The sequence below is a fragment of the Taeniopygia guttata genome, chromosome 1 (assembly GCF_048771995.1).
Source record: "Taeniopygia guttata chromosome 1, bTaeGut7.mat, whole genome shotgun sequence".
NCBI classification, from domain to species: domain Eukaryota; kingdom Metazoa; phylum Chordata; class Aves; order Passeriformes; family Estrildidae; genus Taeniopygia; species Taeniopygia guttata.
This window is the reverse complement of record NC_133024.1, coordinates 10,519,545-10,546,910: the sequence shown is the minus strand read 5'-3', so window position 1 is coordinate 10,546,910 and position 27,366 is coordinate 10,519,545. Positions and strand designations below refer to the sequence as shown.

Genomic DNA, 27,366 nt, shown 5'->3' with positions numbered 1-27,366 from the left:
AATTTGAATTACAAGTTTGGTAGGTAATGGGGAAAAGGGATCACTGCTGATCCTAAATTACAGGAAGAGTTTTGCTTTTGAATAACAACTCAATCCTGACTAAGCAATAATTAGTTTCTCTTTGATTACAGCTTCATGGGATTAAAAGATTTATATAACCTCCTGAATCCTATTTTTATTTTCCTTATGTTACAGGCTTTCAAAGCAAGCTCTCATTTTTGTTGTTTTTTTCATCATACTTTATTAGTCAACTGAAGTATTAGGTGGAAACTTAGTTTGTAAATACTGCTCTTTTGTTGGGGAGGAAAAAGGAAAGACAGAAATACTTTTTTATATATTTGAAGGAATGAAAATAGTAGAATTGGTGGATATTAAAGAATATTTAAAATCTATTACAGCTTTTAACAAAATTAGTCAAAAGGCAGGGCAGTGGGCCACTCAAGTTTGTATTTAGCTTGTTTGATGTCAGGAGGGTTTTGTTTGCTGTTGGGAGCTTGTTCATTAGCTGAGATCTAGTTGTTCTTCAAAGAAATGTGATCATCATTTCTTCTGTTTATTTCACTTTCTTTTTCCACTAGTTTTGAGGCACATTCAAAGGAAGATTCAAATTATATTCATGCTGAAAGAGTGGAGCTTGTTGGGATGTCTTCTCTTAAATAATTGTGCCATATTTTGGCTCACCAGTCTCTCTCTAAGAAGCAGACTTGGAAAATAGTTTGTTTTTTGTGGGATGGTGCAAGAGAGTTAATGAAAAGCAAGTCTGAGTGATGCCTTTTTATAAGAATTAAAATGGATTATAATTGCCTTGTTCTGATTCAGAAACTTGTAGCACAAGAATCATCGTTTTCCTCTTCCTCTGTTCACTGGGTAACTGTGGCTGTAAGATCTTGGTTGATTAGTTTTCTTAGATATATTTTGGTGCATTGCTTTGAACTGATCTGGCATGAAGTGTCTGGACTGGAACAGACCTGTAATCAAAATTTTCAGGAAATTTTCTTATTTCCAGATCTTAAATGATACCACCTGTTAAGGCATGATATCCACAATGTCTGATGGTAATTAGTGTGATCCTTACAAATTCATTCTTTTCAAGTATTGACTAGAACTTTCTGGTGGCTTTATTTTATCTTGACTTTTATATATCCCTTTCAAATCAGTTATTTAAAAATAAAATGCAGCAGTAATTGTTCTGAATTATCTATAGTTTATATAGGCAAAAAAAATCCTACTTGTTTTCCTCCCATTTCACCTTGTGTGTCCCCTACTCTTTTTCATAGTAGGCAACAAAGAATTTAAGAAAAAACCACTGTGTGCTGCATTTTGCAAAGCACTGTTTTGGTGCCATCTCTGCTTATTAATAGAAATTCATGTTTCTTATCAATTAAAAATTTATCCTCAAGTGGTTGCCAGTTCCCTTCTTCCCTGAGAAAGATTCTCTGGGGAAAGTATAACTCTTTAGTGGATTGAAGAGTACATGATACGAAGTAGTTGTGTGAGCAGTTGACTTTTAAGTGGAGCTACAAAAGTTGCTTTGGAACCTGAATACTTCAGCACTTTCACACAGCAAGATCATGGACTTGTCCCAACTGTGCTGTGATGATGGTTGCAATCAACCTTAATTTCAGAAAATACCAGATAAAATGCTAGAAGACCTTAACCAAGGTCTGGGAAAAAGGGGGAGGAGAATGTTATATCTATGAAGATTCTTTTAAAAAAGGAAAAAAAAATCAAATGTCTTATTCGTATATACTTTTTTCATTCCAGCTGCATATATGTAGAAAGAGGTGAAATTTCACCGTTAGGTGACAAAAAGCATTTGCTGTCTTGGATTGCAAAGTATACTTCTAATATAACTTGAAAAGGAAATGTTTTCTCAATTTACAGTAAGCCTTGACTATGAAGAACAGGAAAGAAAAAGTTCAGGTTTTTTCAGTAAGGGATGAAAATTTTAGATTTATAACTTCATTCAAGATTGCCAGAGCCTGAGGCAAACAAAACAGAGCATGTATCTACTTTACAGCTGCAAAAATAATTACGATGACTATCTGTGGAGTAATCTCTAATGGATTATATTTTGTTAGCATTTCATTATGTGATGTTAGTGCCAAAATAATTCATAGTAAATGGGGAAAAAAATACTTGTTTTGAAGTATCTGCTGCCTGGACCTTTGATGTCCTCCTAGGCATTCTATTAAAGACTGGTTAATTTAGGAAAGGTCTTGGTTTGCAGGCAAGGTACTATGCTTGTCAAGCTATTATAAGACTAAGGAGTGTAGAAATTACAGAAGTAATTTGGTTTTATTATGTAAGTACTGGACTTCTTTGTTGCTTCAAAGGTGCTAAAGCCATCTGAGGTGCTATCTCTCAGATTTATGAGTTCTTTCAGACTTGAAAAGCACTTATGCTTTATTAAGATCACTTGATTTAATTTTTTTAAAACTTCAGGCTGCTTATTTTTATATGTCTCTTAAATTTATCCAAGTGATACGATCTTCAGCAGTAATAAGATGCTTCTTACTCATGGTCAAAACACCCCTTTTTTTGTGTTGCAATAGAACTGTGGCATAGCAAATATACTCTTGTGCACTTTCATGTGTTGTTGGCACTGGGAACTGGATCTCTGGGAGGGAGGGGTTAATAACTTAGGGCACTTTCTGTGTCTTCTTTAATGTTCTTTAATTTTAAGAAGTAGGAAAAAAAAAGAAATAATATGATCAGTGGCTCCAAGCCAGATAAGGTCTCTAAGGTATTAAATAGAAAAAATTGGACTTTCAATAGAAGCAGTGTCCAGCTATCCATTTGCAGTGCATGATTTACAGTGATCCATGTGTCTGGATGGCTTGAGGGTTTCTTGGGAACACAAGAAATTGTCTTTGGCCATTAACACCAAACTCAATGTAAGCGGAACAAGGATATGTAACATTTTCAGTGTATGTGAGTAGTGTTTTAACAGTTCCATAACCAAAAATGAATTTGAAGTGCAATTTTGGCGCATCAATGTATAAGGGAATACAGTAAGGAAGATGTAAGAGAATGCAGGTTGAACTTAATAAAGTTTTGTTCAAGGCAGAAGGGAGTTTAAAGGATTGGTCTTTTTTAAAAACATGATATTATAACTGAAAGTATTTTCACTTTTTCCCAAGTTTGTAGAAGGAAAATATGGATGACTCTTGGCTTTCAGGAAGAGAAATACTTTGATCTTAGGTGCAGCATGTTTTTTTCAGGCTTCTGTACAGTAAGAAATAGGTACATTTTATTTGTTGTGTTGGTTTTTGGCTTGGTTTTTTAAATAAACTCTGTACAGTAGGTCTGTTGAAGAGACCTAATCTGTCCAAGAGAACATGGTCATGCAAAAGCATCTTACTGTTGTAGACTTGATGACTTCCAGGGACTCCTTCCAATCTAAATTATTCTGTAATATCTTCTTTAAGTCCTATAATTCTGTTCTATTAGTTTGTATTGTTAATGTGATATAGACATTTTATCCTTGACTATACTCTTTAAGCGCATCAGTATATCCTGTTTCCAGGGCGTCCAGGAATTTCAGTAATTGAACCGAAATATTAGAAATGTGAGTGCTTCAGTGTGAAAGGCGTTTAGTGAATTCAAATGTTTGGTGAGATCTATACTATATTTAAGTACTTTTGACACGCAGATATTCTTTGTTATTTCTGGAATTTATGTCCATTATCTAGATATTATTCTTTATTTATTGTTTCTGATTCCTGCCTACACTTTTGAATCAATGTGGAACTTTCCCAGTTGTGTATTACTTTCTAATAAAAGCAGGCATGAGGAAGGTGTATATACCTCTGTCCAAAAGCAGGTGACCTATTTGCCCTCAGACCACTTTAAAAGGTCTTACCAGTGTGGAAGACCTTACAGAGAGGGATGGCTTGGTGGTAGCACTGTACCTGCCAATCTGTAAGAGCAACCACATTCCTTAACAGCTGACATAAATCTCACCTCCCCTTGAAGCAGCATGAACAAATAAACTCCTGTTCACTAGTGAATGTCCATGTATCTGGGGTCCATGGCTTGGAGGATATATATATATATTTTGCTGCAGCTTCTTGGCATTATTTACTGTTGACACAAGATTGTTGCAGGTAGCAAGACTGACATACAGCTGTGTAAAAATCCTGAGAGTCCTCTGGGGGTAGTGTTCTTTTCCATTACCCTATCCTTTGTTCAGTGTGGATGGAGGAACAGCAGTGGAGAGGACTAGAATGTTATGTTTGTTATCATTTGAGTTATTTATTTTTAGATTAAACCTAATGCCACTTATTTGGCAAGGCTTAGAAATGCCATTATGCTGTTAAACCGTGTCCCTGTGTAGTGGTCTGTTGAGCACAGGATGATGTCTGTACTTTCCCAGAAAGAAAAATAATCACAGAGCTATTGATAAAATCCATAGTGGATGACTGGAGGAAACCAGAGTTTGGCTTGGCCAAACGATGAGAAAGAATAAATTCTAGTAATGAAGCTGCAACAAAAATGTTTCTTTGCATGAAAAGGTGGCAAAATTGACTTCTAAATAAAGGATGTGGTCCTGGTTTAGGCTAAGTAACAACTATCAGAGATCAGGAAAGGTTTTTAATATTTTTTCTTTAAAAAGACACAAGCCAAATTGCAAAGGTGAGTTTGGCTAAGGCTGGGCAAATGTTTAGTGATTTGTAATGTCATCAAAGAACTGGGAAGTTTATTTAGTTCATTGATTTTTGCCCTAAATTCAGGGATGGGTACAATTTGTATGGCTAGTGGCCAAACTTTAACCATAAACTTCTGAGTTCCTGGCAGGTTGACCTTGTATCTCAGAAAAAAAGGGACAGAAAGTAACCTTGGTAGTGCTTCCCCCCAAGTCACTTTCTACCTCAGCAGAAGATACTGTGCTTGAAATCATGCTCAGGATACTGAGTCATGGAGTGCTTTGTGTTGGAAAGGACTTTAAAGACCATTTCAATCCACCTCCCCTGCCATGGGGAGGGACACCTTCCATAGACCAGGTTGCTCAGAGCCCCATCCAGCCTGGCCTTGAACACTTCCAGGGATGGGACAGCCACAGCCTCTCCAGCCAGTTCATGCCAGGGCACAGTAAAGAATTTCTTCCTAATATCTAATCTAAACCTGCCTTCTTTCAGTTCAAAGCCATTACCTCTAGTTCTCTCACAACATGCTCTTGGAAAAAGTCCCCTTCCAGCTCTGTTGATTAACTGATCTGTTTGTTAATGTAAAATACAGTGACAACAGGCACCATTAAAGACCAATAAAAAACACTTTGCTGCACTATTAGTATATATTATTGAGTAATTTTTTGCTTCATTGCCTTTATTCTTTCAGTTCTACGGGATGACTTCAGACAAAATCCCTCAGATGTCATGGTAGCTGTGGGGGAACCTGCAGTGATGGAATGCCAGCCCCCGAGAGGTCACCCAGAGCCAACTATATCATGGAAGAAAGATGGGACCCCTCTAGATGACAAAGATGAGAGAATTACAGTAAGTATAAAAAGGTTTTCCAAACAGCACAAGAATCAACCAATCCAAAATTTCTGTTTACTTGAGCCTGTGGGCATCTCTGGCTGTGCTGTCCTTCCTAGGATGTGTCCTCTCCTGGCGTCCCAGGCAAGGGCTAGTTTGCATTTAGCTTGGAATGTAACCTCTTATCTCCTAGTACTTCATTGCAGGCTATGCATTTGTTTGTTAAAGAGGCCTATGCAAAACCTATGTCCTTCTCTTCCTCAAAAGAATTAGAAGCTTGTGGAAATGAAACTCGTCATACTCATCACTGTCCTATAATTTTCATACTTTTTATCCACCTACAAATTCTTGCAACCTGTAATATGTGGCTTTAGTTGGAAAGAGAAACTGCAAGTAGTCTCAGTGATATGTTTTGTAATTCTGCTGAAAATAGCACATGCAGGAAAGTTGTGTGTTGTATTAGAAAGGATAAAAAAGGTTTGGAGATATAGACACATTTATTTACAGAGATAATGGCTTTTCCCGCCATCTTAAATAAATCTGTTTTTTCATCAGAGGTGTTGTCATATTCATTTATATCTATAGCTTGCTGAATACAGTGCATGAGTATTCCAGAGTATGGATAAAGCAGCTTCTCAAATCATAAAACTATCCCTTTGAAACAGTAAGCTGGTGAGCCTAAACGTCTTGCAGAAATGGCATTGAAAAATGGGATTCAAAAATCATTTATTTGCTGCCAGTGTGGTGATAGGAGAAACATCCTTCCACATGAGAGAAACTATCATCTGAAAGCACATACTGTCCTGTTGGTACTGGAAAGATTTCTAGTGTAAAGCAGGATTAGAGGCACATACCATTTACATGCCTTAATCACATACCGAAATGAGGGAAAGTACTCTTAGACCCCAGCAACCTAAATATAAAATTACCACTTTGGTTTGAGATTGAAATTGCCTGTTATTCCATTTATTTTTTTACAAACAGGGCAAAGCCCAGGCATTCTGCAGTTGTGGCGTATGCATACATTTAAATCTTTAAGTACCCTACCCAACCTATACTGATTGCTGGCTATTAACTCCATTCCTCCAATCATACTTGCTAAGAACTTGCAATTTCCTTTTCAAATCTCCTTCCAACCGTGACAAGGCAATTGACCTGAGATAAAGAGAAGATTCCAGTGCTACCTATGTTGGTTTTTTTTTTCCTCCAGGAAGCGCTTTCTAAACTTGCATTTTTTATTGCTATAGTTTATTCTCTCGAAGGATTTTCAGGTGTTGCCTATTAAGTACATTTTTTTTGCTATGAAAACAGTTCCAGCTGCCAGAACAAAGACATACCCAGAACAAAAGTAGGTATCACTGACTGGCAATGTGTCCTGGAGTTGTTAAAGCTTTTCTTAGGATGAAAGAAAGCCCCTCAGTTTGGTTTTATTTTCTGATGTTTGTATCAAATGCTCACCCACACAGTATTTTTTCACGATGTCATCTGGCAGAGTTGTTGTGTGTTATCAATGTCTCCTCCCAGTAACAAACAAATGAAAATGAGTTTTGATGTAGGTGTAGATTCACACTTGTACCCAAATGGGGTTTGTCTCCAGAGGTGTAAATTAACAGAGTTGCCAGGGCCCAGCTTAGCCATGTCATATGTGCCTGGCATTGTCCCCAGCAGCACTATTGACACCATGGGGGCTTCCTGACACAGGCAGAGAGCCTGAAGCAACATTGTCATGCGGATTTGCATCCTCTTACAGCTGTAGCAGGATCTTGCCAAGTGGATAAATATGCATTCAGATGTACCTCTTTCCAGCTTTGCAGGAACCATCTGTGTGATCTTGCTAGTGGCAGGGAGGGGAGTGGGGCGTGGGACAGAATGGACAACTTACTAAAGGGCAGATGGGAATGAAATGCTAATTGTCATAGAATAATTCCATTTCTGTTCTTTTATCTCCTTAAAGGCATTTCTATTTCAGTTTGGCAACTGGAATGAAAAAAAAAAAAAACCTAAAAGAGTACAAAAGCTGAAATAAGGATGAAATTGATGGGGTTTGACAGGTTTCTCTCTTTTTTTTTTTCTTTTTAATTGTCTATATTTAAAATGAGCACCTACCTTCATGTGGTGGCAAAATTTTGATTGACTCAGTGCCAGTAAATTTCCATAATACAAGTGTAATTTTCTTCTTTTTAAGCCATGAAATTAGCAGATCAGGAAATGTCAAACTATATGTCTTGGTGTTCAATGCACATGTAATATTCAATAATAATATATTTAATAAATAAAAGGTTTTGGTGGCTCAGCTTCTAAATAGAGAAGAATAGAATATATCATTCTTATAGGTTTGTTGATCTTTGACTCATTACAATTCAAGAGTACTCTAAGTGTCAAAGGCTATGTGAAGCATATTGTATTAATGCTTTTATTTCTGACAGGATATTTAAAATAAACATTAAGAGTCTACTTTTTTCTGAGTAAGGTATGATGCTTGACATCTTTTTTGATTCATATTTATACTTTCTTCAAGAAGATTGTATCTTCGTGAAGCAACTTTATTTTTAATATATGGAAGCATTTTTTTCTCCTCTGCAATGACAGTGTCATTTATGAGTCAGAAAAATTGGACTTTTCAGAATGAGTACTAAGAGTGGCAGAAAAACAGAGCTGGAAGCTTTGTTCCTGACTGAGAATTTGAAGCAAAAGATGTAGATAAATAGCAAATAAATCAGATCCAAGTTAAGGCATGACTTCCTCAGGAATGCAATAAACAGAATATATTATTTTGTCCTGGGTAGAGTTAAGGGAATCAATGTGTTTATGTAGGTAGGATAATAAAAATCAGTCTTTTCATATTTTTGATCAATTTGTAGGGCAAATAAATGCGCTATGAAGTGAAAAAACTGTATATGTCTTTTAGGTTATAAACTAGGGAATGGAATGAATAGGAAATGAAAGTTAAGGGTGAGGGCAGAGTTATTTGTGAATAAGTTTATAGAAGCAGGGATTTTATTTGAGCACAGCTCTCCTAGTAGTGCCCAGTTTTAGAGACTTTGTGTAGGCTTTTCAGTGCACAAATGCCTGCTGGGTGCACCTGATGAAGAATTGTCACCAAAATATCTTTTCTCTCTGCTCTTGAGAGAAGAGTTTATAGACTGTTGTCTATAAACAGTTCTCTCAGTGCATTGGGCTCAACATGATTTTCCTCATAGGAGTTCTGTACACCATGGTATGAAAGCAAATGCTTGATGTGACTATTCCCTCTCCAAATATATTACAAATGAAGCTGGAACAGTCTTGCCTGAGAAGCAGACACTTACCTTTAGCTTAATTTATTGATTTGGGAAATAGTTATCATGAGGACTGAGTAGAACTAGTATGATTCCATGCTCATCTAGTTAATTTTTCTCCTGGGATTACTGTGGAATCAAAAATCTCTCCTGTAATATATACATATATATATATATATGTGTGTGTGTGTATATAGTAGAAAAGTGGTGCCTTAGCTCAGTCCAGTGAATAACTCTAATTTCTCACTGCAAACAGTGTAAAGCTCAAATGTATTTTTCCAGTGTTTTACATGATCCATCTGCACTAGGAGAGGCTGTGGGACACTCCTCTTGGAGCTGAGACTTGGTGGAGAAAGAAGGTGCAAGGTGTTGTCCATGAGAGAGAGAGGAGGGAGCGCAGCAGGGTGGGGAAGTTCCTGGTTCTGTTTCCAGCCATTCTTGGTGTTTACACATTTGGCACTGGTGAAGTTCATAGACCTGCCCATTGCTTGGAGCAAATCCCTAGGCCAGAGCTCCAGGCTTCCAGGCATCCTCCCAAGGAACAGCCCTGCTCCCAGCCCCATCAGTCTAGCCATCTTTTTTGCATGGCAGCACAGCCTCATTAGGACATAGCCACGTGTGTCACCTTGGTGCCAAAAGCTGTGAGTTTGCATTCCCTGGGGCTGAGGAGGAAGTGCAATCAGTGGAGTTTCTGCTGACTGCTGTAATCACTGGGTTTGGTCTTTCCAAATGTATTTTGTCTGGGTGCAGTTGGCAGAGTGTCAGTGGCTGCGAGTGCCATTAGCAATGACTTGCTCAGGCACTCACAGTCAGTGTTGGTTGCTCATAAGCCTGTGAATTCAGTGTGCCTCCATTCACTCACTTCTCACCCATCTTCTTGCTGTACCCCAGAAATGTCCCACTACTTTTCAAATGGTGTTCCCACTGCCTTCCTAGCACACACCTCACCAAATTTTCACCTCATTCCCCAGCCATTTCCTTCATCTCACATGTTGTGCTCCCATCCACCCAGCCTGTCTGGCTCTATCACCTGATTAGCGATATCTGCTTGTGTGGAGGTAACAATTTGGAAGCTCAGATAAGCAAACCCTCCTGCAGCATGCTGTGAAGTCAAGGCATTCTTCCCTGGGCTTTGCTGTTGCTGGAAATGGCTGGTGAGCTGTGATTTGTGATGGCTGCGGCAGTGTCTGCCTGTGTCAGGTTTGCTCAGAGCCTCCCTCGAGGAGCTGCATTGCTGCTCTGCCTTCTTTGTGAATCCCAAATGCAGCTGTCTCTCTATAAGATACTGACATCAGTAATCTAACCAAGATGGTGGGGCCTTTGAGCATATCTTTAGGCAAAAACTGGCAATAATTACAAACTCTCAGGAGCCTAGAGCGTTCAGAGAGGATTTTGTGGCTCTTCCATCTAGACAGGGCAACCTCCATGTGCTTTTGGATCTATCAATTTGTCTTATGTTTTAGCAGCAATGCCTGCATAATTGACTAAGCCTCAGTGAAATCAGGATGCAGTTAGAGTGCCTTAATTATCAGTGCTTTCCCAGTGGGAGAAAGTGTACATAACTTGCATAAGCTCCAGACCGAGCTGATGTTTGAGCCAGGTTTGGAGGTCAGGATTTCACAGCTGGGTCTGTTTCGTCCCCATGGCCACTAGTAGCCTCTGCTTCAGAAAGCTTCCTAATTGTTCACATCAAGTCATGGTATAGGTGGTAGAAGAAAAAAGCTATGCATACTGAACATGAAATTTTAATAGGTAAAATCTTTTACATATACATGAAAAAGGATGCTGGTACCTAAGAAAGAAATCCTTTGTAATTGAATACAAAAAGCAAAGCCTTTGCATTGAAATTTCCATGCAGCACTGTGATTGCAATTTCCCCCTCTTTCGTATTAACTCTTATCTCTCATTTATCCTGAATCATCCTCATTTGATTTTTAAAAGAAAAAGCTTGAGAAGCCATTTATCTTTCCTTGTTCAAGTTTCTTAGCTTAAAAGATCAAAGTTACAAGATGAATAATGCATACAGGTTTTCATTCCTTTTTTTGTGTGACTGTCTTGTGACATCAACAGTTTTGAATGACTTGCACTCTTATTTTAGATGAGTTGCAACTTAAATTTTCAATTCCCATCTCCTTTCCTGGCCCTTAAATAGCACATCACAAGTGTGCAGCATTTATCACGTTATGCAATGCTGTTTTTACATGAGTGAGATATGAAAATGCTTTTCAAAATCTGAAAACAAAGCCTTCTGATCTTGTGTTATGACAGGAAAACCTCCTTAACAGTACCATCCACAGGAAGATGTTTCACGTGCTTGCCACAGTTTTTTTGTAAATGAATTGTCAAAGAGCTGCGTTCGTTCTTCTTGGTGGGACCAGTCATAGCCTCATCGTGCTTTGGCAAGTTTAAAACTACATAGGTGGATCCCAACGTGACCTTGATCATAAGAAAAAAGGAAGTGGAAGAAGTTGCTATGACGTCAGTTAAAAAGGAAACAAGAAATTGTTGTTAGTATTGGAGGGAATGGTGGAAAGAGCAGAAATTAATTCCCTCTTTAGGAAGGGGTCTTTCTTTCTAAAATTAAATTGCAGGGAAAAATTGCAATGTGGACATGAATCAAGAGAAATATAAAAAAAAACTGATAGAATTTGTTGGGGCATTTTGTGTGGAGTAACTGTCTTAACCCGTTACTACAGCAATGTTCCTGACAGAAACCATACTGTTGCAGTGCCACACCAAATTAATTCAATATGTTTATCCTTATTTCTTTCTTCTCCATTTCTCTTTAGTTTTTTTTCTGGCCTCCTCTCTTTTTCATTTATTAATTGATCATTAATCTCTTAACACCTTAGTTTCCTCAAATTATGCATTTTAGATACACAGCAAGGAATGCACACTCCTGTAGAAGCTGTAATTCTAATGGTAATATTTGCATCTGCTGTGGAGAGCTGCATGAGTGAACCTGGCCTGGGTGCACAGCACACCAAGCAATGGGGCTGAGGGGAAGGCAGGGAGCAAGGACTTACCATTCAGGGTTTTATTTCATTTTAATTGTTTTTCTTTTTTGGGGCAGATTAAAGGGCAAGAAGCAATTTCCTATAGGCCCCAAGAGGGTTAGAAAGAGAAGTGTATTTTTTGTTCTGATTCCCAATATGTGCTGCCTCCCAGCAATTTCCTTTCTTCCAAGTCCTTTTTCTTACTCCTTGGGAGAATTGGCTTCCCACTCTACCTCTTTTTTACTTCATCTCCTGATCCCTACAGTGGTGGCTTCCTGAAGGATCAAGAGTAGTTTTTATTAATGATTTATATTTCCTCTGTTCTTAATATTATTTCCACAGGTGACACAGCTGGAGCTGCTGTGAGTTGAATTTGGCACCCCAAGAGGGAAAAAAAATGTAAAAAATTGTGAAAAACAATTTGTAACCACACAGCTGTCCCAGTGGATAATGAGAATTCCTCTAAATCCTTCTGTTTCTTCTTTTTTCTTCCAAAATGTGACACTCTTGTTTTGTGTTCACATTTAAAGCTCTGTTTCAGGGTCCCTATTCCTCCTACTGAAATCTTTTTGGTCTCCAGATTCCACAAATCTTTGAAGATGTTTCTTCTGGATCACTTCTCCTTTCTTTTCCTTGCCAAGTGCTTGTGCTGTTCTTCTGCCTGATCATGAGGATACCTATCCCATTTTTGCCCTGACTTCTGTCTGCATTCCTGCCTCTTCCCTTGCCGTGTCTAAACCACTCAGGTTTCCACATCTGCACAGCCACTCTCTGCTAAGACAAAGTGTTCTCAGGTATCTTCTGCTATTCCACTACTTCCCATGTAATTTTTTAAAAATTATCATAGGCATACCCAAGCTCCTTTCAGTGGTCCATTAGTCTTTGATTATAATCTGTCACATTGTTTTGTGTGTTGTTTGTCGGGGTTTTGGTTGAGCTGTAAAAAATGTTATCTTCTGCAGAGGATCCCACTTGGCTTGGAAGGTTGTAAAAAATCTGATTAATAGCCTAGACTAACATGAAGTGGAGAAATATCACACAGACTTTTCTTTTTGTCTCTATTTTCCTCTTTTGCTTCTTCCATCCTACTTGGAGTCTGATCATCCTCACTTCATTTATCAGACTCAGTCCTTTGAAACAAAACTTCACATCTCTAACACATCCACGAGCAGTTTCCAGCCCTGACCACAGCTGCCAAGAGCGAGAGCTCGAATTCTACACGTTGGTGTGGATTGTAAACCCTAACCTATTTACAAGACTCTCCCCTTGCAGCTTGCATTTCGGGTTTGCCGTTGGGAGGAGCGTGGCTGTGCAGATGTTGTCAGGCAGATGTGAGCTCTGGGCTGGCTGTGGATCGCCCAGCAGCCATCTGGCAGCGCTTAACGTGGCACCAAGCCCAGGCTAGCAAGCCCTGCAGGCTCGAGCACGGCCACACAGCTCCCATGGCACTGAGGGCAGAGGGAGCTTGACATCTCCATCCATGTGCCAGACCAAGGCAAATGGCCTGAAAAACGCCCATGTGGATGTTCCCTTCTTTTCTGCAGCTCTTGCAGAATTGCAGAATCTCAGAACCACAAGGTTGGAAGAGACCTTTAAGACCATCAAGTCCATCCCATGCCCTAACACCTCAACTAACCATGGCACCGAGTGCCACATCCAGTCTTTTTTTTAAGTATATCCACTACAGGGATAGTGACTCCATCGCCTCCCTGAACAGACAATTACAGAACTTCATCACTCTTCCAGTAAAAACTTTTTCCTAATATCCAACCTATATTTCCCTTGGTACAGCTTAAGACTGTGTCCTCTGGTTCTGTCAATCGCTGCCTGGAGAAAGAGACCAACCCCATCTGTCTGCAACCACCTTTCAGGGAGTTGTAGAGAGTGATAAAGTCACCCCTGAGTCTCCTTTTCTCCAGGCTAAACACCCCCAGCTCCCTCAGTCGTTCCTCACAGGGCTTGTGTTCCAAGCCCCTCACCAACCTTGCTTCCCTCATTTGGATGCATCAGCTGTCCCAAATACTTCTTTGGGGCGCTTTCTCCATCTGCTGTAAGAAAATGGTGAGGAAGAAGCCCACCAGTATCAAGTGTTCAGGTCATGCTCAATGCCCAGTGTTGTTCTAATTGGTTTAAATGGCACATTATTAACCTGAATCTTCTGTGCTGGATAGGGTAAACCATGCACAGGTGGACACTTGATGTGATACGTCTTCCCAACAGATGTCTCTGAAGGGTAATGTTGCTCTCTGAAATTAGGGGAAGGGGAAGGAGTGTCATGACACAGGGCAAAAGATGGCCCAGTGTCAAACATCTGTGGGCTGAGGAGAGCACCAGGGTCTGTTGCCTTGTGCTGGCTATCACAGTGACTACATTTTGCATTTGGGACCAAACTGACCTCCTGTGCTCCCAAGGGCATGCTCAGTAGTAGTGTCATCCACTGTGTGAGGTTATCCGATTTATAGATGGTGTTCACACTAACCAAAAGTACTGGAATTAAAACTCATCATAATTCAGTGTTAAATTAAAATGCTCTCTATGGTCATTCATCTGCTGGCATTTTGAACCAAGTTATTGCTGATCTTATTTGACCCTAGAGCTGTAAGACTATCTGTTCCTTCTGGTTTTTCTCACAACTTTCAAAAATGTTCTTTTGCATCAGTGATGTCCTTTGCTCCAGCTATTTTTGTCTTCTTAACACTTAAAAAGTTCAGCATTAGACATGCATAACTATGGTTTCTCAGTATTGTTTCACCCAGCAGTAGTGAGAAGTACTTCTTTAATGTGAAATAAGGGTGTATTTTTCTACGGTCAGCTTTATTTTAGACCAATTTCTACTTTCCATTGTGAAAGTAAAGCAAAAAAGAATGGAGCTCTTTTGCAGATACTCTGTGGACTTACAGGAATTTGAAAACTTCTCATTGAGTCAAAATTCTCTACAGATTTCTTTTGTCCCTAGTCATGAACTGATGACCTAGATAGTAAAAGAAAATAAATGCCTGCAGCAAATAGAGTATGTGTTAGATCTCTATAGTTTTGGGACATTTACAGGCCTAGATATTAGACTATCAGGATTTTCTTGTTAAAATGGCTTATTGAGAGTTTTGAACCTCTGGGACTATGTGAAATTATAGAAATAGTGTCTGGGAAGCTTCTCCTTAAAAAATAATAAAAAGCCAGGTGGTTGTTATCTCAGACTAGGTTACTTGAGCTATCCAGGGTGTGTAGGACTTTATGATTTGGATGGTTAGGAGCAAAGGTGATTTATTATGCTGAGAAAGTAAATTCTCTGTTTTGTTTGGCTGACAGTCTTCTTGTTGGGGTTTTTTTGGATGAATAAGAGAGATGAAAAAAGGATGTGGGAGGGAAATTATTTCTTCATTCATTTTATTCTGCTAATGAAAAAGAAACATTTTTGTTTGGTTAGTTTTTCTAAGCAGTCAGGAAAGGAGCCTTTGCTTATATTACAGACAATAAAGATGAAGACTGGTCTTAGAAAGCTAATTCTTCCCTCCCCCTCCCTTCATCAGCTGCTGGGTGATCTTAAATGTAGAGTGTGGACATCCCAGCCCCTTAAAAAGCCGTGCCTTTTCTCATTCCTCCTCCGGAGCAAAAACAATGAGTGGTAAAGTAATATTGAAAAAAACCAGGCTTTTATGAGTCTGACACACTTAAGATTTGAGCTCACAGTGGGAAGTGGGCAACCTGTGTACAAGCAGAAAAAGTGCTCTCGGAGTAGATTCCATTGGACATAGGACTTACGATCCCTACAGATCAAATATGCAAAACAGCATTACAAATTTTCTTTTTTTTTTTTTTTTTAAATTTTATTTAGGCTTACGTTATGCTCTAATACAGAGATAGTTCCATTTTTAAAGCACATTTTAATAAATAGATAACCCGCAGACATCAATGTATTATTTGTGGCAAGTCTGTACAGTGAAGTGAAGGAACGCAATTCTTCATTGTGTTTTCTCTTTTCTAAACACTGAAACCCTCTCCATTTTGGGGGATGGGAGAAAAAAAAAAAGTACATTTTTGTTCTTGAAAGTCTCTAGTGGACCTTATAAATTTGATTGTACTTGGCATTTTTGATATTCCTACTTGCTTGCACACCACAGCAGCCACATGTTGTCACTTAAAATCTAAATATCGGATAACTGCTAACTGAGACTTTATTGTGTATCATGCTTATTTTAGGAATTACTTTTGTAAAGTAAAAATGACACTAACTCTAAAAGCATGTGTAATAAAACCTCAACAATCTGTGTGCTGAGTTTGCACATATTATGTTCTCATAATCAAAAGAAAAATGTAGAATAAAAATAGTAGAGAAGGACAGTGCCCATTTTTGGAGCCTTGAACAGCTGTAAGTGATTAGAGCTTCTTATTTGGTTTGCTTTGATTTTTTGGTCTACTTTTTGAAAGTTCTGTCAACTTCACTTTTGCTTATTTCACTTTGTTTGGATAGTTTTGCCTTACTGAGTTTCCTGTGATGCTTCTGGTTATATGAAAAGTCTAGTCCAAATCACAGCACTTCAAAAATAATAATTTTTCAGTTCTTAGGTTTCCTCAACCCAACAGAGTACTTCTCTCTCTCCAGGTAATAATATACTCCCAACTACTTACTGCCAAGTTCAGATATTCAGCACGTGCAGTAGTGAGGGATTCACACACACATTGCAGGGTGTTATTCCAGACTCCTGTGTAGTATTATGCAGGGCCAAGTCTGCCTGCATAAGGCTGTCCTCCTTAAAAGGAAAAGAAAAAAAAACCAAAAAACAAAAACCAAACCTGCTTTCTTTCTTTATCTAGCTGTAGGATAATTCTTGCTAATATTCATGCTGCACTGAGCAATTAATTGATTTTTTTTTTCCTTCTGAAAAATTGTTATCTAACAAGAATGTTTTTGGCACATGGTCACATGAATATTGTTCCTTTGTTTAACGTGGAAGTGTGGGTGGTTAGTTATACTTGGATCTATTTATACTCATCTTGTTTTTTCTAACTCAGCAGCTTTGCTTTTGCTTCTGTCTGCTGCTGTCAGTTGTATACTTGCCTCTGCTCGGCCTCCTGGTTCTGGCTGCACAGGAGAGAATAAATTACACAGAGGGGAGAGGGTCATAAGTGAGTAAATTTGAGAGTAAATAAACCCCAAACATTTGGCATGGAAAATAATGCTCATAAAAAAAGTAAAGCATGAGAAAGTGAAAAGCTTTCCTGATGTATATATCAAAATATTTCTACTGCTGCATGGAATATGCTGAATTTTGAAACTAGCCATATCTATGCTTAAGTAATATTCCCTCCCTCAGAAAATACAAAACTCGGTTTCTTGAACAAAAGGATGATGAACCAAGATCTCTTAACTGTAACTTTGTGGGGCTTTTGCATAATTGTTTCCCAAAGCGTCAATGTCATTCAGAATGTCAGATTTTTGAAAGTGAAAGATGTTGGCATGATGGCTCAGAGTTACCTCCAGCACGCCTCACATTTCAAACTGAGCATCTTGCTCTCCCCATTCATATGAAATCATTTGTCTCTTAGGACTTCTTTGGGCTGTGGTGTTCAGTTTGAGCATTTCTCTTGGAGTAAGACCTAATGAAAATCAAAAAGAAAAAGAAAAATTGCTCATTCAGAGTAAAGTGTTACCACAGAAGCTTCAGGTACCTGACTGAAGTAATTTCATGGTGCATTATAGGTAGTCCAGAAGTGAGTGTTTGTGAATAGAATCACAGAAGATCTGTTTCTGCCAGGAGACTGTACAGTCATTGCAACATGATTTCTGGAAGTGTGGTGCAAAACATTTTCCTACAGAGAAAATTATTGTGCAGTGAACGAAAGATTGCCTTGAGGTAGAGAGTCTGCAAGCTGAGCAGAGCAGATTGGTGCTGCAATCTTCCTGCGTGATTTCAGGCAAGCCTTGAAGTTGTTCAGTTCTTCTTATTCAGCATTTCATGAGTTGTGGACCTGAATTCATTCATACATGTAAATCAGCTTGACACTTGCTGTTCCACCTTGCAAAGTGTTACTGCAACATAAATAAAATCATAAATGGGCTTTTTTTGTAGACAAAACAGTAGAATCATATCTTCACTTTCATATTCGGGCCATGCTCCACTCCAGGTGTTTGTGATTGTATAATACCTGCAGGATCTAGCCCAGCTACAAATACTTAAAGGTTTTCTGTGATTACAAAGAAAGCATCTCTATCCTTTAACTATATGCTGAAGTGCTAGAGTGGTTTTGAGATTGTCCCTTGTATTCAAGCATCTCAGGGGTTTGTAATAATTTAGGAATGTCTACAGAGCAGGTACTTTGCATGAGTATAACTCCTGGGAAATCTGCATGGTTAGAGTGTTCCACTAAAATAGGTTTTGCACACATCCTGAACTCTCAGGGTGGAATTCTGGCATTACTGAAATCAGTTGAGTTTTACCGTTGTCCTTCTTGAGTCTAATACTTTCCAGGAAAGTATACATTATAATTTATAGCAAGAGCTATAGCACTTTATTGCAGTGCTAAATGAGTTGACATTCTTCACTTTTTTGTTGGTAATGTTGTTACTGTTTCACTTATTTTTATTGGCTTGTTTATCATTAAGGTAGTTAAGGTATTCCAGCTTTTTTGACACACTGCGTATTAATTCTCAATTTTTGTTCTAATGAGACTTTCTGCTAAGAAGATTCCTCTGTTTTGCCTGTATCCTTTGCATTGTATTTTTAAATATTAGAAATTACATGACTGGTGGTGACAACTGTTACTCTGCTTTTGTCATCGATAAGCCAAGGCTTTAATGTTGTAAGAGGTCATCTGTTGTATCTGTTATTCTTGAAGTTAATAAGGGTAGGTAGATATAATGGGGTTTTTTCAGTGGGAGGAAAAACCTTAAATTTAGCAATCTGAACCTTTTTAGTAGGACATGGAGAAATAACTTCTAAAATATACAAAATTAAGAGTAGCTAGAGCAACCAGAATAAATTAAATTGCAAGCCTGCTGTGATAATTATTTCCAATTCAAAAAGAGACTCAATCTTTAAAAAGGTTATCTTTTGCTATCTCATGTGGTAGTGAACTGTGTTCTCTCTACTTTAACCATCTCAACAAAGACCATTTTTTCTACTGCTATGGATAGCAAGTTCAAGTAAAAGGCAGTTCTTCACCTTTGTAGCATGTACATTTCTCAAACTGCAGTGTCAGTTTTACTGTGCTGCCCTGAAAATGAGTCTCAAATTCACCTTGAAGGATTCCCCCCAGGGATGCCAGCTGAACCTTTGACCCTTTTCTTCTGACTGTCACCAAGGTTAACACATCATTACAGCTTGTGATGTTAGGGATACCTGTGCTTTTGGAGCCTTTATCAACTGTTGCACAGAACTTAAACTGAAGTCTCCACATTTCTTTTTCATAGGAATATGTCTTGTTGATTTTTGAGAGTGAATTGTGTTTCTTCCTAATTTTGTGTTAAAATAGACATGAAATTTTAAAACTTCCAGCTTCATCTCTGCTTTTTCCTTAATTATTAAAACAACAACCATATGAATACAAACAAAAATAAAAAAACGAAGAAGCATTTTCTATTTCAATTTAAAAATGGACACATTCATAGCTACTGCACAGTGCAAAAAAAGTGTGTGGTGACAGACAAAATGTCAGCATTAAGTATTGGTTCTGTGGGATAAGTTCTAGTTACTGATAGGTTAAGGAGCCTTTATTTATTTGGTATTCTCTTACCAAGGTATCATGTTGGATAATAAGCTGATTCTAATTAAAATGGGATTTGTTTTGTTAATCCAGAAAATGGTATCTACAAATACTTGTCTGGGGCACTGATAACCAGCCTAGAGAACTCTTCTATAAGAGAAGGCCTGTTGACATAGCTTTTCCAAGTTGTATAACAATATTGTTTTAATATATTGCACATTAACAGTTTCACTCACTGATCTTGAAGATATTTTCCGACTTTAACAATTCTATGATTCTAAATGTACTCTAAGCAATTTTTTTTCCCCAAGATTGTCTTCTGATAGGACACATAGGCCATTTGATTGGCCACCTACTTCTGGATGCTGTTAATGGCCATCAGTTCATGAAATAATGAAACCAAGAGATGGCAAAAATCAATTAATTCTCTCTCTGAACATTGTTTCAAAGGACTTCCACAAATTCTCATTGGAGAATTGATACTACCAGTGTTGACAAGTTTTATAAGGTAAAGATGATGTATTTATTCAGGTGCTGTGGAGAATGTGAAGGGATTTTTTGTTTCTGCTTGTGGAGATTACTTTCAACCCTGAGCAGCCCATAATACGCTAGTTTTTACCTTTGTATTCTTTGCTTCTTACCTGCTACAAAATGCAGTCTTTAAAATAAGTTGACAAACATTACACCTAGGTACCAATTTGCAGCATTCAAATTATATACAAAGTTATCTCTGCCCACTTTACATTCAGCTGAGAGAACTGAGATGATACCGGGTCAGGATTGTGTCTTTTTTGTGCTCTCCATTAACTCTTGGAACAGAATGTTTTAGGTAGCAAGCATTAAATCACTTGTTTCAGTTAGATATATGCAATTTTCCTTCTCTTAGACTTGTGTGAAAACTTTTAATAATAATAACATTTGTGCTAACTCCAGTTAGATGTGACCCAATGGTTTTTTTCCTTTGGGAGTGTTTGAAGAGTAGTTGACAGTTCCACGAAAGTGGGTTCTGAAAAGGCAAAGTATTGTTCATTTAACCACGTGATTGTACCAGAATAGAAACACTGGAAGCCACTCTGATATCTGTGTGCCTACCCGACTAATTTGTTGTATAAAATTCCTTTCCAGTGGAATCCTCTTTGTATACCTTCTTTCTTCCAAGTCCACAGTTAATGAACTTATGTTCTTTTGCTCCTCACAGAGGTGTGCATCTCATTAAATTCCTCTTCCTGCTTTGGTTTTTGTCTCCTCTCATGTCTCGGGGACAGAGTTACTGTTTGGGCTATAAGTATGTCAGGCCCAGTCCTCTGCCTCAAAGGTGAATTTCTTTTAATTTGTTGAAAAGTTCATAAACTAACCATAAACTGAAGAATTATAAAGTAATACCTTTGTGGTAACTTTCCAGGTAATCCTGCTATAAAATTAGTTTGCAAGATGAGCCAAGATCCAAGTCTAATGCATTATTAAAGGCAACTCTAAATATACCAAATATTTTAATATTTTAATATTCCATGCAGAGAATGGCCTGCATATCAGATTATTCTTGGCATGCATGTTTGCAAGTGCCAGTAATAATAGCTGTAATACAACATTTGTGCTTTAGGCCTGCCAGATCTTGAACAAAATTTTGAATGTAGTAGGATTGTCTGGAATTCCTGTTTTCAGAAACTTCAGAATATTTAAGCGTTCTTCTGAAATATAGTAAAAATATTCATGTTATATTCTACCAAACATTTATTGCCAAACCTTAGGTCTGGAGACATGCAATATTTCATTGCAATCCACTGAAAGTGAATCTCATCAAATTACAAAGCTATTTTTGATTTTATGGTACTTTGGTCAAATGTGCAGCAACACATGGAACTGCTGGAAAGGACAAGACAATTATCAGAACATGTTTTTTCACTCTTTATCAAATATTCTCTGAAAATATTGCTTTCTCCTTGTTATTGACTTCCACTTTCAGAAGATTGCTTTCTTTTGTCTTCCAAAGTCAACAGTATGGCTGTCTTAGAAAAGTCTGGTTGAAACACATGAAGGATAGTCACTAATAGTACAATGCAAAATACAATGCACACCTAATGATTTCTTAGATTCGCTGTATATTTCTTTTATATTTATCATACTTGAGAATTCTTAGATCTTTACTCCTTAATTCGGAATGTTTACTCAGCATTTGGAAACCATAGTATGAGTCTTCCATTAAAAATTAATATGCAAGTGTAGCAAATATCAATTATGTAACTTTTCTGGATATAAATAAGGGCAAACAGTGGACCTGTGACCTCTAATATAAACAAGGATGATCTTTATTGTCCATAAACTCTTCTGTAAGCTTATACCTTGGTGGAGACATCAGGGTACTGATGTGACATACTGTAATTTATGTATTGCAGTGGGGGTTGATGTTTGTGTAAGAAAAGGGGACAAGAAGACTGGGGAAGTTTATTGATAAGGTATCTTGTTTGCATGGATGTTTTCAAGACAGTCCTTTAAATACTGTCTTCCTTGTCTGTTCACATGGGTCAACTTTCCCTGGCACTCTTTAGTGTATGTTTTTGCATATTTTTCTTTACAACACAAAGAAATGCCACTCTAAAGTATTTTCCCTGTGAATAATCTTACATATTTGGGACACAGATTGGAGTCAGAGAGGGAGTGTGGAGGGCAGCTCCCATTTGCAAATTGTCCCCTGTGGGCCATGGTGGCACTGGAAGCATTGCATGCCAGGGGCTACAGGCAGCTCCTTTTGGTGATCAGCATTCAGGACCAGGTCTGGAAAGTGGAATTGCAAATTCAACTACTTGGACATATCAATATGTCCATCTGACAGGCAGAAATGCGGACTACCACACACCTCCAGCAGCCACAGATTCCTAAATTTTGCCATCTGCTTTTGAAAAAATCAGCCAGAATGTGACATAGATGTCTGTTAAATGCAAAAAGAGAACCTTTGTTTGTGTTTGGTTTGATTTTTTTTTTTCTTTGTCATGCTAAGTAGCTGGCAAAGCAACAGTAATGGCTTTAAAGTTAAGTGTTTACTTCAGACTCAGTGTTTGTATTTGTATGTATTGGAAGCATAGGGTGAGCTTTTTCTGTGTTTTTGGGGAAGAAAGTATACTGTGGGAGTGCATTTGTAGTTTTTAACTTCTTGTCACTGTCATGAAAAGGTAATTTGTACCAAGTGAACTGAGATCTGATCAAGTAACACTTCCAGTTTTCTGTAAAGATTACTTCTTATTCATTCTGTTCTTTTTACATTGCTCATACAGAAGATGTCAAAGCTTCTCATTTATGACAGTATAGTACTAATTCTAAAAAAGGCGTGCACAAGACACAAGATAAAACAGGAAAATGATATGCAGAGTCATTTCCATTTCTCTGCCATTTTTACAAGCCTGTTCCAATAACAGCAAACATCAGCAAACAGGAGGCTGATTTCCATACACAACCTGGCCAGTTAGTTTGCTTTGTATATACACATATGAAAAGCTGAGCAGCTGGTATTTTCAGTGTCCAGAACAGTTTCTCCCTCCCTTGCAGCCACATTTCTCTCTCAGCCTTTTCCAGTGGTGCAGTTTACAATAACCTTTTAACAGCAACAAGAATTGCTCCAGAAGTTTAAACCCACTGTGGCATCTGGGAAGAATAGCAAGGAGCTGCTGGGCAGGAAGCAATTATCCCAGCAGGGCTCCAGAGTCTGCCTGAAGAGCTGGGGCAGCCTGGAGCAGGCAAGGCTGGGTGAGAGGCAGCGCTCTTTGGGCTTCTCTTCCTTCTTTGTGCCTTTTCACTCCCATATATACGCTGAGCAATAAGGGCTTGCTGCTCCAGAGGCAGAGGGATGAGTGGGAAGAGCCCAACCACAGCGTGTTCTCAGTGTCCAGCCTGGCAGCAGCCCACCAACAGCAGCAGGGTTATCGCAGTTCAAGGATGGCACATGCGAGCTGCTCCCCACGCATGGAGAGCATGGGGACAGTGTATGCTATATTCTGCTTGATTGCAACCTGGGCTGGCTTATTTCAGGAGAAAAAGAAGCTCCAAGTAGCTCCTGGCTTTGCTGTGTGTAGCTGAGGATCAGCCTGTGTTGTAAAGTCCGTGGCAACAGAACATTTGTGAACGGACCAAGATCTGCAGGTCATTCCCTCTGGAGGATCTAAAGTTGAGCACAAAAATTCTGATTCTGGGCTGCTCTGTGAACTGGGGAAACTGGGGGATTTGCTCTTTGCCTCTCTGTGCATACATTCTCCTCCTTATTCTTTGTAAGTTTAATTTTAGCATCTTCCAAGCAGACAGCTTTCTGTAGCTGTAAAGTGTAGCCCAGTGGTTTTTCAGCAGTCCTTTAGAAATAATGAAAGTTACACTCAAGATTTGCTTGTGGTTGCCTATGACTGCAAGTTTTTGCCTCAGTCCTGTAACACAAGGCTTGTGTGCAAACCACAAAAAATACAAGGAAATCTGTGATTTATGATTTGCATGTGCTGCAGTCATGAGAGCTGTAGTGAACAGTGATGGAAAAGTGAAATGTGGCAGGTTAATATATGACTTCTGTGTTTAACTGTTCATGAAAAATCAGCATTGCAGTGCATATGCTCCTCTCTTTGACAAATGATGGGAAAAGTTTAATGTTTTCACAACTTTTTCTGCCTAGCATTAACTGTGGAAGAGTTCTACAAACCTTAGGCTCACTCAGAGATAAATGCAATAGAAACTTAACATGGGTTTATATCTTTTTGAAGTGTGGTCTCATTTCCATGGTATGTCATCTTGGTCAAAAGACAGAGAATCAGTAGATTTTTAGTTATGTTAGAAAACATTTGATTTTTTTTTCAGGATTAGTTTTGCAAAATACTTGTTTATTTGCAGTGTTTAATTGGCAGAACCAAAACTTCTTTGGGAATTAACTTGATTATAAAGTTTTTACATAAAATGTTTTGAATGAGAAGTTCACTCTGTCTTGAAAATACAAATTTGGAAATGTATGAAAGAATCCACTGCATTTTAGTCACCTGTGACTAATTTTATTTGCTTAGTTTGGTTCTCAGTTCATGTTCTCTGCCATAAAGAGCTCAGGTTTAGCCCCAGAGGAACTAAGAAAATCCTTCATCCCTTGGGAAGCTTCTGTGCCAGCTCCAGGGAGGAAAGCTTTCACAGGCAATTTAGTGCAGGAAGTGCAGCGGTCACGGGAAGGATCCGGGAGCCTGAGATTTGCATCCCTTGAGTGAGGAGCCAGCAGTGGGCAGCCAGGCTCAGAGGGGATGTGCCTTCTCTTCCAGACAAGTGGGAGTTTGAGCCAAAACTGCTGCACCTCAGAAGGTCACAGAGTGACTGAAGCCACAGCTGAAAATAATGACCTGCTGCACAGACCAGCCAGGAGAAAAATATGAATAATTCATTTATATTCCCTCCTTTCAAACTGTGAGGATTTTGTTGTTGCTTCTCAATCGTACCTGTACGTCTAGGCAATCCTTAGTTTTGCATGTTTTATTTTCTTGTGGGAACTCATAGTAGAAGAAGACCTACAAAATTCCACTTCAAATCTTTTGATAAATTGAGTCCTTTCAGAACAGTTCCCTTTAGATGACCCTACATAAGAACCTCGAAAAACCCTGCATTTTAGCACGATGGCCTTGAGAAATGTGCGTTCTGAGAAATGTCTTCCATCAGATTACAAGTCTTGGTGAAGTTTTACCTACCCATCCTTCTAAAGTTTGAAATTGAATGTTAGGACTCTGCTGTTGAAGACTCCTGCTCTGCACAGCTGCTCTCTTCTAAGGGGAAAGTAGGAAGTTTTCTATTGATGAAATACACCCTATGATATACAATTGTCTTAAATCCATGTTGTCATCCTGCCAACATTAGTTTCAGACTTAGAAAAGTAAGACAATTTTGTCGATATCTACAATGACAGGAACTGAGATTCCCTTGGAATCAGCAGCAGAGTCTGGACCCCTTTGGAAAGTCATGGCTGTGCTCTCCTCCCTCCACCCCTGGTGTTGTCTGCAGGGTTTAGGTGTGATCTGCCACATGCAGTCAGGTCTGGTGATGTAGGTGAGCCTTTTGTCTTCATCCTTGGTGAATCTAACACAGCTCCTCAGAGTGACCTCAGAGTGGTCTTTCTTTTACAGTGGGAAACAGGCTGCTAAATTCCTCTGGAGATTTGGGTTATGTAGTTTCTTTTATGGTTACCAGGTAGGAAATTTTTTATATGTTTTAAAATTTGTGGTTTGTTGGTATTATTTTTCCTTATTACATTTGTGATTCTTTAGGTAACGTAATTAAAAACTGAGAAATTTTGTGTGGAAAATAAACCCTGACTGGTCTGAGATTTTATCCTTGGAGGTGTGTAAATAACACAGTAGTGGTGATGCTTAAAAGAAAATTCATCTGTAACTGATACTTCAAATCCTCTGACTTGCTTAAGGGAAGACAAATGAAGACATACCAGGCATCGAGTTCAGTTCAAGTTCACTTTTACTTCTGATTTCAATCACTGATTGTAGTGAAAGCTACATGTGCACCAGTGCATCCAGGGGAGATTTATGCATGGGGTTAAATCTACAGTTTTACAGAAATTTCACAGTTGTCATTGTAAACTCATCATTCCCAGGCAGGGCCTTCTTTGGATATTGAAGAAAGATTGATAGTCCTCGATATAATTTTAGTGACCCATAAAATGTGCCTAAGTGTTGTCCATTAGTTGAGTTTAGTGTGTTTTCTGTACTTAATAAGTAACAATATGAAAAAAGTTTATGAAGTACTTGCTTCTTTTTTATATATATTTTTGGTGATCGTTTTAGGAGAGATTTAAGACCATGAAGATAGTAGTAGCATGCTTTTGTTGTAAGATTTAAATCTTGGTTTATAATAAGAAAGGAAGTATTGCACAGAAAATGTTTTGCACTGTAGCTATGAAAGCATTTCAGAGAAGTATTTTATTGGTTCAAATATTGCAATATAAACATAGCTGTGTGTTCAGAAATTAGTTCTGACTAATGTGAGCCAATACGGATTATTGTGAAGTAAATCTTCCTCTGAATTAAATCTTCCTTTGTGATTAACAAAAGCCAAATGTTCATAGAAAGTTAATTTGGAATTGTTACAGTTTCAGACTTCTGAAAATCACATATGCTGAGGCATAGATTTTTCTTTTCTGAATTTGATTTATGGAATTCTGCATATATCTTGGCTGTTTCTACAGTCTTGTTGGGTGAAACGTCAAACACATAAAGTAATTCTGATATTTGGTGTCTTCTGATAATGGCAAGGGCTGAATAGCTGTCAGCTGCCTCCGAATTCACCAAGAAATTCAGGACACAGATAACTGTTAAGCTTTTGTAGATATCCACCTTCTTGTACTTACAGCCATTGATAATGAGGCCAAAAAAGTGGGAAAAGGAGTCGTGTGAACGGACTTGCATCTGATTCTGCCTCTGATATATCAGATTGGCTGGGGTGCCAGAAGCAGCAGCTTGAATCTATTGTCATTTTATCTACCTTAAATACCTTCTTTTTATGTAAAGCCACCTTCCTATATTTTGCAGCTTTAGGCTGCCTTCAGGCCTGTCTCTCTTGCAAAGCTGTTTTGTTGGTCTGTAGCGTAGCGGGGAACAATTGACTTGCACTTCGTCATGACAGATTTACAGCACAGGAAGACCACTTGAAAGAATGTTTCAGACTACTTTCAAATAAAATTTTTTGTGTGTTTGATCTGGAGGAGGCAGCATGTACCTTCCTGGGGTCCCAGAGAATGGAACGGAAAGCAGGACAGACTCATCTGTCTGAACTTTGAAGTTAAACAAGAACAAATTTAGCCATTGTTGAAGACCTGCTCCAAACACATTTTGATGTCTAGTGTCTGATATTTAAGCATGCTATAATAGGTACAGAAGAATACATGGGATTCACAAGGCTTGG

At 38.4% G+C, this 27,366-nt stretch overlaps 1 protein-coding gene across 11 annotated transcripts in view; it reads left to right on the top strand.

The window, feature by feature from the left end:
• The window catches only part of ROBO1 (roundabout guidance receptor 1), a 687,808-nt gene that overhangs the window by 570,165 nt on the left and 90,277 nt on the right, over positions 1 to 27,366 (top strand). For all 11 annotated transcript variants that reach the window (XM_072923411.1, XM_072923395.1, XM_072923401.1 and 8 more), the window contains one exon: positions 5,341 to 5,498. In XM_072923411.1, the coding sequence (XP_072779512.1) occupies positions 5,341 to 5,498 (158 nt within the window). The remainder of the gene's footprint in view (positions 1 to 5,340; positions 5,499 to 27,366) is intronic.